Here is an 11,009-nt window from a genome sequence, read left to right on the forward strand (position 1 = left end):
ACTCTGGAGTTATCCATGCTGGTTCTCTCCACCCAACAGCTGTTAGAGGCTAGAAGCTTACCTCTCTTTGTCCCATTGTCTTTTTATTTATTTTTAATTTTTTTTAGTGAGAAGAGGGGAGGCAGAGACAGACTCCTGCATGCACCCTGACCAGGATCCACCCAGCATGCCCACTAGGAGGCGATGCTCTGCCCATCTGGGGCCCTTGCTCCATTGCAACCAGAGCCATTCTAGTGCCTGAGGCAGAGGCCATGGAGCAGTCCTCAGTGCCTGGGGCCAAGTCACTCCAATTTAGCCATGGCTGCAGGAGGGGAGGAGAAGAGAGAGATAAAGAGAAGGGATAGGGGAGGGGTGGACAAGCAGATGGGCGCCTCTCCTGTGTGCCCTGACCAGGAATCGAACCCGGGACTTACACACGCTGGGCCGATGCTCTACCACTGAGCTAACTGGCCAGGGCCTTGTCCCATTGTCTTTTCAAAGGAAAGAGGGCTCATGTCCCCTTACTCTCCACCTCTACCATGTCCTGGTTACTTTAGGAATCAGTAAAGTAATCCAATCCTGGCCAGTGCCTGGCACCCAACAGCCCTCTGTCTCTACACATCAATTTCCTTACTTTTTTTTAAGTGAGAGAGGGGGGGAGAGGAAGGGAGAGAGATGAGAAGCATCAACTCCTAGTTGCAGCACCCTAATTGTTCATTAATTGCCTTTTTTTTTTGACAGAGACAGTCAGAGAAAGGGACAGATAGGGACAGACAGGAAGGGAAAGAGATGAGAAGCATCAATTCTTCATTGCGGCACCTTAGTTCGTTGATTGCTTCTTGTTCGTTGATTGCTTTCTCATATGTGCCTTGACAGAGGGGCTACAGCAGAGTGAGTGACCCCTTGCTCAACCCAGTGACCATGAGATCATGTCTATGATCCCATGCTCAAGCCAGTGAACCTGTGCTCAAGCTGGCGACCTCGGGCTTTTGAACTGGGTCCTCCACGTCCCAGTCCAATGCTCTATCCACTGCGCTACCACCTAGTCAGGCCAGATTGCTTCTTATATGTGCCTTGACCAGGGGTGGGGGGCTCCAGCCAAGCCAGTGACCCCTTGCTCAGGCCAGCAACCTTGGGCTTCAAGCCAGCAACCATGGGGTCATGTCTGTGATCCCACGCTCAAGTCAGCAACCCTGTGCGCAAGCTGGTGAGCCCGACTCAAGGCGGCGACCTCGGGGTCTCGAACCTGGGTTCATTAGCATCCCAGGCCGACACTCTGTCCACTGTGCCACCAACTGGTCAGGTAGTTCCCTTCTGAGACCTTCTCCCTTCATGAGGATTAACATTTTTCTGGGTGTCTCTTGGACCCTGCATGCCTCCCCCGATGGTGGTACTCTTGCTCGGTTACAATCCAGACAGGGGGGTCTCTTTGGAGCCCTACATAAGCCTAGGAGGAGTCTATGGGGACCTTCTGAGCAAGTAGAGGTTTGATGTTGCCTTGTTCCAGCACCCAGAGTGGCCACTGGACGCCAAGAGCAACTAGCCTTGGGTGAATGGCCCTTCCCCCACTGCTCCCCGGCCCCACTGTCCCGGGTCTGGGAGGACCCCAGCCACCTTCCTCTGCCCGGATATTCCACTTGGCTCTGTGGGTCATCAGCGCCTCGCAGCTCAGCTCCTGCAGTTTGCAGTGGTTGCAGCTGACCAGGGCGATGTTGGAGGGCTTGAGGTTCCTGAAACCAAGGGCCACACCTTTGCACCCCGCCACAGGGCCAGCCTGCACCCTGAACCTTACTCCCTGCCCCACCCAGTTCCGCAGCAGCAGCAGCCCACGCCCCTCTCTCCGATAAATGCCCCCTTTGCAGCCCACTTTTTAAATATTGTCTCTTATAAACAGAAAATTGAGCCAGTTATTTTAAGTTGGGGTAAACAGGCCGACTGCCGGGAGCAGACCACCCAGTCCTTCGGCCGCTCCTTCCGGGTCTGAGCTGCGCCTCCTCCTGGACACGGGTCTCCACGCGCAGTGGCCAAGGACCTTACACTGAGTCACCGTTGACACAGGATACTGGTCAACAGGAGCTGCCACCCCAGCCCCTCACAGCGTGAGTGGTTCTGCTGGAGGGTCCCAGCCGCGCCCCCTGGCCAGAGGCCACGGCAGCTTAATCTCCGGGCCTGGGAGTGCTGTTATCTTTCTTTCCCTGTACTTTAGAACCAACCTGCCCGAGTTGCTCACACTTCGCTACGCTGCATGCTGAGGGTGAATCACTGAAGGGGCGGGCATTCTCATTGTGCCTGGGAGAGAGGTGCTCTGGCCAGGTGCCTGCCCTCGTCCTGGGACAGGGACTGCGGCCGCACCTCTCTCCCTGGACCCTGTGCACAGGCACTGATGTCTGAGGAGACATGTGCCTTTCTCCTGAGGCAGCCTGGCCCCTGTCACCTGTGGATGATGTCCAAGCGATGCAGGTAGTCCAGAGCATCCAGCACCTGGCCCAGCACGTTCCGCATCCACTGGGGAGAGAGTGGGAGAGGCCAGTGTAGGGCCGGTGGCCGAGGCCAGGCAGGTCCACGTTGGCTTTGGGCAGACGGCAGAGGAACTGCGGAGCCAGTTTATTGGAGGCTCACACGTAGCTTTCTGCCACGTGCTCACGCACTAACCGTGCAAAGTGCTTGCAGCTGGGAGACCAGCGAGCAAGCCCAACACAGCTGTGTCCCCACAGCCAGGACCAGAGGGGCCGCAAGCTCCCACGGCGGGGCGCCTGCAGCTTCTGTAGAGGGCAGCGCCTCAGAACAGCCACAGGACCACGGCTCCTTTCCCCTGCATCTGGACGTGGGGCTGATGCCAGCCAAGACCTCGGAGCCACAGCAAGGGGTCTCCACCTCGGGCCCCTTCGACAGTAAGACCATGTCAGCCAGGGCCACTCCCCTGTCTCTAGGCCCCGCAGTCCTGTCTCTGTGCCGGGACCCCTCCCTCGTCTCTGGGACCCCGGGTGCTCTGGGCTCCAGCCCCGTACCCCACCCCCGTGGCTCATGGGCCTTGTGGGTAGCAGAGCGGGAGAAGTCTCCAGTGCCCACGTGGGGCTCCCTCCCCTCTCTATGTAATTAGAATGAATAGAGCCGTGACAGAGAACGTCCTGAAAGCATTTTGTGTCAGAAACAAGATCCAGCTAGTTTCCAGGGCGGTGACTTTCAAACTGTGTTCCTAGGAACCCTGGGCTCCACCCTAGGGTGTCAGAGAGGCCGAGTGAGCAGAACTCCGGGCTTTCTCCCACTCTACCTTCCACTAATCCCCAGGCCCCCTGATTGGAGTGGATCGGTTCGACCCACTGGGTTTTGGAGAACATTTTGTGTTTGAAAGGGTTCCACCACTCAGAGGCCCATGAGGGGGGCAGGGCGAGGGGCTGCATGCCCCCCAGAGCCCCTCAGCAAGGAGAGAGGGTGGAGGCCCACCCGTCAGAGGAGAGCCCGTTTCGGAAGGATGGTAGTGTGAGAGCAGAGCCAGCCAGCCCACCTAGCTCAGGAGACAGCACGGCCTGGGGCAGGAAAGGCTCCGCCCACAGGGCGGGACTGAAACATTGATAAACCAACTGCGTAGCAGTGAAGAACGCCTGCCCATCAAGACAAAGTCAAGAAAGAGAACGGGCCAGTGGCAGTTGGGGAGAAGCACAGGACAGGGTTTAAGTGGAGGAAGGGCCTGCACAGACACAAAGGGAGACTTCCAGATGGCCGGGTAGTGCTCACTGCGGTTACACAGGATCACTAAAACTAACGTGTCGTTTTTCACTTAAGAAAAAAAAGAAAGACTGACGCGCAGAAGTGCTGGCCCAAACGTGCTCCCACCTGTGGTGACAGCGAATCCGCGGGGGTGAGGAGGTGGGGATCACACTGGCTTGGAAAACTTCAATGTCTGTTCAAACTACACACACCAGCCCTGTGACTCAATGACTCCACACTTCGGTGTTTATCCAGGAAAAATGAGCATTTAGGTCATTTTTCAAAAACACACCCAGCAAGGTGCATGGCCACCTTCTCCACCATAGCCCAAAACTGGAAACCACCCAAACGCTCACAGGCCGCTCACAGTGCCGGGCTAGCTGGAGGCTCGGGTGTGGCCTGGGTGTGGCCCTTCAACGCAGAGGAGCCAGCCGGGGTGTGTGTGTGTGTGTGGGGGGGGGGGTCTCAAAGGCACCAGGATGAACATTAAGAAACCTCCCAACTACAGGGATTTCGGGGCCGGGCAGAAGTCCGACCATGGGCCTGACTGACCGGGACCTTCTGGAGTTCCAGGGGTGTTCTGCGTCCTGGTCTGGGGGGTTGTGAGCATACAACTGTGTAAAGGCACCAACCTGTGTATTCAGATCTGTGCACACGGCGGAGTGCGAACACCTCCATATATGAACGTGAGGAAAAGGACGACCAGACCCCAGCAGCCCTGCCCCCCTCCCCTCTGCTGCTCTGCACACACCCCCCACCCCACTGTGGGGCCTGTGAAGTCCAGGTGGTCCCCAGGCCTGGTGTCCTAGACAGTCTGTCTTACCTCTGAGTCAATGACTGCCCTCTCCTCCCGCTTCTTCTCAATGACCTTCTGGAAGCTTTCTTTGCTGTAGTCCATCACCAGGCAGAGGAACAAAGTAGAGATCTGCTGGGAGCGTGAGGTCCCTGAGGTGCCCCTGTTCTGGCCCCGGAAGCCCAGGCTGGGTGCTTCTGCACTGGGCCACCATCTCGGAGCACTGCCCGCGGGGGTGGCGGTGGGGGTGGGGTCAAGTTTCTGGTGGGCAGCTCCCACTCACTCCGTGTCCAGCCCCCCCCCCCCGCTCCACGACTGGAGGGGTGATAATGGTGCAGGGCATCCACACTCAGGTGTTTGTTCTTGCAGCTGCCGAGTGGCCCGGGCTGCAGGTGCCTTCTCCGACCCACCTGGCCATTCCACATGATGAACATCTCCCGGTAGACGGAGACATGGGCATGCTGAAGCTCCAGCAGCGGCATCAGCTGTAGGCACGAGCACAGAGTGGGGAGACAGTCAGGGATGCCAGTTTCCCATGAGGGCTTCCTTGTCCCACACCCCACAAAAATGCAAGCTTCCCGCTCTGCGCAGAGCAGGGCAGAAGGACGGTGTGCAGCTGATAGGGGCCTGGTGTGAGTCCTGGCTCCAACATGTGTATGCAGACTGTGCTGTGTGATGGAGGAGCAGCTACTTGGCTTCTCTGAGTCTCCTAGCCTTGCCTGAAAGGGGTGTCATGAGGACAGAGTGACCTGATACAGGCAAAGTGCCTGGCGTAGAGGAAAGAGGGCACAGGCAAGGGTGGCTGGAGAAGGTGGTCAAGCCAAAGGGAGGGGGTCATTCAGGTACCCACACCCACCTTGCCTCTGGGTCCCATCCCCCCATCTCTAGCTGGAAGTGCTTGGAGAAGGACCACCACCAAGCAGCAGAAATGGCTATGGTAGCCATGGAGAACCAGAAGACCCTGACTGTGTGGAAGTGCGGGAGGTCAGGCGTGGGGCGTGAGAGCAGGTTGCCTGGGGGGACATGGAAGGGAACGGAAGGTGGGAAGCTGTGAGAGTGTGGGGCTACAGGTGGGAAGAATGTGTCCCGGGTCCATCTTTCCCTCTGTCAGAATGTGGCCCGGGCCCAGCCCTGTGCATTGGCCACACCGTGGACCGAATAGCAAATGTTTGGGGGAAGGGTTGAAAGCTGGCAATTTCCAGACTGGAGACAAAAAAAAAGTATTAGATAGGAAGGTAGACATTTAACTTCACGTGAAATTCAAGAAAGGAGACAACTTCTCAGAGCCTTTGTGGGGCCACTGAAGTGTCTGCAGCGGTCATTGCTACTGTTATAAATTAGGGTGCTGCTCTCAGTCCTGACTGGTCCATTCCAGGAATATGAAATGGTCATTGCTACTGTTATAAATTAGGGTGCTACTGTCAGTCCTGACTGGTCGGTTCCAGGAATGTGAAATAGTTCGCATTTTCTTTGTTACACAATTCTGTGTTTTCCAGATTTTCTACTGTAACCAGTATTTTTATAATTGAAAAAAAGTCTTTTAGGCCTGACCTGTGGTGGCACAGTGGATCAAGCTTCGACCTGGAACACTGAGGTTGCCGGTTCAAAACCCTGGGCTTGCCCGGTCAAGGCACATATGGGAGTTGATGCTTCCTGCTCCTCCCCCCTTCTCTCTCTCTCTCTCTCAGTGTGTGTGTGTCTCCTCTAAGATGAATATATAAATAAAAATTTTTTTAAAGTTTTTAAAAATCTTTTAAAAGGTGGCTATAGATTAGCTGAGGGACCTGGTTGACTTGACCTTCTCTGAGAATGCATACCCCAAGTTGTCTGCACCTAGAGTTAGAAATGAGTGCTTGGGCACAGACTTCCTCCACAACCCACGGCTTCTGGCCTCACAGCAGGCAAGAACTAACTTTGACCCTCCCTGCCTCTACTGGGGCTTCCGCCCAGTCACTCTACGGGATGGCACAGAACATTCTCTGTGTGTTCTGCATCATGTCTTCTAGGGAGTTAACCACCCAGAGAGTTACCTCATCCAGGGCCTTGTTGGCATGATGATTGTCTCTGCATGCTACCTGTAGGGGTACAAGAGCATTAAGGCTCAGTAAATGTGTAATAGGCTATCACCACCACCACCATCATCTCCACCATCACCACCACCACCATCATCACTATCATCTCCACCACCATCACCATCATCACCATCACCACTACCACCACCACCACCATCACTATCACCACCACCAGCACCATCACTATCATCACCATCATCACCACCACCACCATCACCATCATCACCACCACCATAACCACCATTATCCCCATCACTACCACCACCACTACCACCATCATCACCATCACCGACCACCACCACTATCACCACCATCACCATCACCACCACCATCATCACTATCACCACCACCACCACCACCACCATCACCATCATCACCACCATCATCACCATCATCACCACCATCACCACCACCATCATCACCATCATTAATTCACTAGGGGTGGTAGGCACCTACCATTCATGTACCACCACATGGCACCAAATGGGGATAGGAGATGTTCCTAAGGCAAGGATCTAAAAATACTTAGAGCAATGAGGACATATTTATTTGCTCCTACTGCAAGGGTAAATGTAGGATAGCATAATAAAAATTCTAAGCAACCATTAGAGGACCCATTTTCAAACCATCCTGAAATATATATATTTTTAAATGTGTTACCTGACCTGGCGGTAAGACAGTGAATAGAGCGTCAGCTTAGGACGCTGAGGACCCAGGTTCGAAACCCTGAGGTCGCCAGCTTGAGCATGGGGTCGTCTGCTTGAGCAATGGGATCATAGACATGACTCCATGGTCACTGGCTTGAAGCCCTGAAACCCAAGGTCACTGGCTTGAGCAAGGGGTCACTGGCTCAGCTGGAGCCCTCCGGTGAAGGCACATATGAAAAAGCCATCAATGAACAACGAAGGTACCACAACTATGAGTTGATGCTTCTCATCTCTCTCCATTCCCCCTCTGATAAAAATGAAACAAAACAAAAAAACAAAAACCTTCCTGACTGCCCCAAAGGAAGGCAACCCATCCTGCCCACTGGCCCATGAGACCAGGGATGAAGCAGGAGGTGGGTGAGGACTCCAAGTCCGGCCGCCTTGGGCAGAGACCACTGAGCTGGCCACAGACAGGACCGGCAGAGCAGAAGGGCTCTCCACTTGCACGGGCAGCCTTTATCCAGGACCACCAAGGGTGCCAGCTCTCTCCCAGACCCTTGATTCATCTGGACCACCGGACTTGGACACACAGACGGCTGTCCCCCTCAGGTCTACACCCCACCCCATCATGCGAGCCTGGTGAGAAGGTAGAAGAAGGGCTTGGGATGCTGCCCTCAGTCCTATGTGACCTGGGTCAAGTCCCTGCCCCCTGCCTGGCTCCCCTTTGGTAACAGTTGTAGCCCCCAGTGACATGGCTTAAAGTCAAACTGTCTGGGGACCTGTGTGATGCTGGCTAGTCTGCAGTCTTCCTGAGCCTCCCTATCCTTGGCCGTGAAGTGCGGTCAAGGCTCCCGCTTCGCGTGGTCGGTGAGAGGTTAAGTAAGATGACACCTCACTGAATGAGTGACAGTACAGCTGTGGTTGTTGTTGGAGTAAAAACGAGCATCTCTTCTCCCTCAGGGTGAGAGGGGCCTCGCTGTCACGTCAGGAAGCTTTCTCCAACATGGGGATGATGAGTGTATGTCTTGGGGAGCCACCCCCTGTGGGTGCCAGGGGGGCGGCCTCCTACCTGCTTTATCACGAGCTTTACTTTGGTCTTTACGTCCTCCACTACCAGGCTCACCCCCAAGGCCCCGGGATTCAGCTGGTCCAAAACCTACCAGCCAAAAGGAAAGAGGCCTTCAAGAAGGGCACACAGCCTGACCAGGTGGTGGCGCAGTGGATAGAGCGTCGGACTGGGATGCGGAAGGACCCAGGTTCGAGACCCCAAGGTTGCCAGCTTGAGCGCGGGCTCATCTGGCTTGAGCAAAGAGCTCACCAGCTTGGACCCAAGGTCGCTGGCTACAGCAGGGGGTTACTCGGTCTGCTGAAGGCCCACGGTCAAGGCACATGTGAGAAAGCAATCAATGAACAACTAAGAAGTCACAACGCGCAACGAGAAACTGATAATTGATGCTTCTCATCTCTCTCCATTCCTGTCTGTCTGTCCCTGTCTATCTCTGCCTCTGTAAAAAAAAAAAAAAAAAAAGAAGGGCACACAGCCTTTCACATCCACAGCCTCCTCTGCTCCTCCCCGCTCCCCTCCGGGCAGGGCGGGCATCCCTGCCCCTATTGTGCAGAAAGAGGAAATGGCCCAGGAGGCCAAGGAGCCCTTTGAAGGTGGAACTCAAACCCATCTTTTGGGGGCCGATTCTGGAGCTCTTTCCACCACTCCTTGCCCCTTCTCCAACTGGCAGTGAGGACCAGTGGGCATCCAAGAGCTGGCACAGGGATCATTCACTCTCTCTAGTCCCCAATAATCCCAAATTCCAGCTTCCACCTCTGAACTGGGCATACGAACCAAAAAAGTTACTGGTCCATAATCATCGTCACAGCCACGCGTGTGCCTGGCACTGCACCACGCACTTAACATGCCGTCACCACTATCGCTGTGTCCACGTTCACAGGGTAGGACACTGAGGCACAGGGAGCTAGGTCCTTGCCCAAGGCTACAGCCATGGTTTTCAACCTCTTTACACGTGGGGACCAGTGAAAAGAGGAGAATTATTTTGGGGAACGCTAAGGTAGAAATCACCCAGAGCATAAGCAAATTCGACTCAGAGCCGCGGGTCTGTAATCTTCATACAACATTGGGATGGTTAACTTTTTCGTGGACTGGCACGAAATTCCTGGTGGACCGGTGGTGGAATAACACCGGGCTATAGCACTACTAACTGAGGTGGCCTAGATTAGTCTGGAACTGGCCTAGATTAGTCTGGAATTTGGGGTCTGACCCCAGGGCCTATGCGTTGAGCCCAGCCTGCAGAGAGATGGCGGCCATGCCATTCTGTAATCCAGCCCCTGTAAGAGGCCTGAATCCTGCTCAGAGCACAGGAGGGACGCTGTCCTGAGCAGTTAGGCTGCTGTAAGGATGCACACGCCCTCTCAGTGGCAAATTAAGCGGTAAAATGCACCTGTGTCTCAGACCAAGCCTATCTTTTTTCCCTGAAAAAGTAACTTTGCTATTTCAATTCTCTGTGCCCCAGAAATTCACCTGCTTCACCACTGACTGACTTACCTGTAGTCCTCACACACAAAGAAAAATCTAAATTATTTTCAGATTAATGATTTTTTGTTGTTGTTTTGTTTTGTTTCCTTTTTTTTGTATTTTTTCTGAAGTGAGAAGTGGGGAGGCAGACAGACAGACTCCATGAGTCCAACCGGGATCCACCAGGCATGCCCACCAGGGGGCGATGCTCTGCCCATCTGGGGTGTTGCTCCGCTGCAACCGGAGCCATTCTAGTGCCTGAGGGGAAGGCCATGGAGCCATCCTCAGAATCCGGGCCAACTTTGCTCCAGTGGAGCCTTGGCTGCAGGAGGGGAAGAGAGATACAGAGAGAAAGGAGAGGGGGAAGGGTGGAGAAGCAGATGGGTGCCTCTCCTGTGTGCCCTGGCTGGGAATCGAACCCAGGACTTCCACACGCCAGGCCCACACTCTACCGCTAAGCCAACCGGCCAGGGCCTATTTTCAGATTAATGATGTTTTTACAAAGACTGAACCTAACATTTCATAAAATTAACGTATTAGGTATAGAAGTAATTAATTAAACATCCATTCATTTTTATTCTGTGGCTTGCCTTTTGTGAATTCAGGTCCCACATATTTTCACAAGCCCTGGAAAAGACATGAGTTCCCCTACTAGGACCTCCTGACAGGGTGTTTTAGGAGTTTGGGGGCTCCTGTTGATGAATTTTGGACATAGGGTGTCCTGTCTCCATGGGTCTGGACCCATAGGTGGGAAGGATGGAGTTGTTTTTTACTCCAAACATTCAGACAGAGGAGGCTAGAGATGACTTAGTTTCACTCATCATTTTAGAGGGGGAGGAGGCCCAGAGAGGCAAAGGGCACCCAGGAGGTCACCTGTGGAGGTACCCTATGAGCTAGAGGCAGACACTGGCCACTAAACAGGTCCCTTGCCTCCCTGGGGTGGGGCCTCGTTTGCAACTCCTACGGGGACTGCGACCGTTAAACTAGCAGGGGTGGGGGGGTGGCAGGGGTGCCAGGTCCAGGGCTTGCATCAGACCGTCGGCCCCTTGTCCCAGCCTCCCCACCAGGGGACAACTCGGCACCTGGTACTTTTCCATAATGACTCCTGTCCTCCCTCTCCCTCCGTTGGGCGCTAGGGGCGCGCCCCTACCCGACGCCTGCCGTCGGACCCTCGACCGAGCATGCTCAGTCGGGACCGCCTCTTGGTGAGCACCCCATCCCCCACCCTGGAAACGACCCTCAGCCCCGGGTGTGTCTGCCTGCCCACGTGACCCTCCCTGCCC

General features: G+C 54.8%; 1 protein-coding gene across 1 annotated transcript in view; it reads right to left on the reverse strand.

The window, feature by feature from the left end:
* STKLD1 (serine/threonine kinase like domain containing 1) overlaps positions 1-10,823 on the reverse strand; it is a 19,630-nt gene extending 8,807 nt beyond the window's left edge. Inside the window, exons 1-7 of the mRNA XM_066362670.1 lie at positions 10,809-10,823; positions 8,269-8,355; positions 6,511-6,555; positions 4,891-4,965; positions 4,511-4,612; positions 2,414-2,484; positions 1,594-1,709 (exon numbers count right to left, since the gene is read on the reverse strand). Of these exons, the coding sequence (XP_066218767.1) occupies positions 1,594-1,709; positions 2,414-2,484; positions 4,511-4,612; positions 4,891-4,965; positions 6,511-6,555; positions 8,269-8,355; positions 10,809-10,823 (511 nt within the window). The remainder of the gene's footprint in view (positions 1-1,593; positions 1,710-2,413; positions 2,485-4,510; positions 4,613-4,890; positions 4,966-6,510; positions 6,556-8,268; positions 8,356-10,808) is intronic.
* Positions 10,824-11,009: the final 186 nt, after the last annotated feature.

Source organism: Saccopteryx leptura, chromosome 2, assembly GCF_036850995.1.
Source record: "Saccopteryx leptura isolate mSacLep1 chromosome 2, mSacLep1_pri_phased_curated, whole genome shotgun sequence".
Classification (NCBI taxonomy): domain Eukaryota; kingdom Metazoa; phylum Chordata; class Mammalia; order Chiroptera; family Emballonuridae; genus Saccopteryx; species Saccopteryx leptura.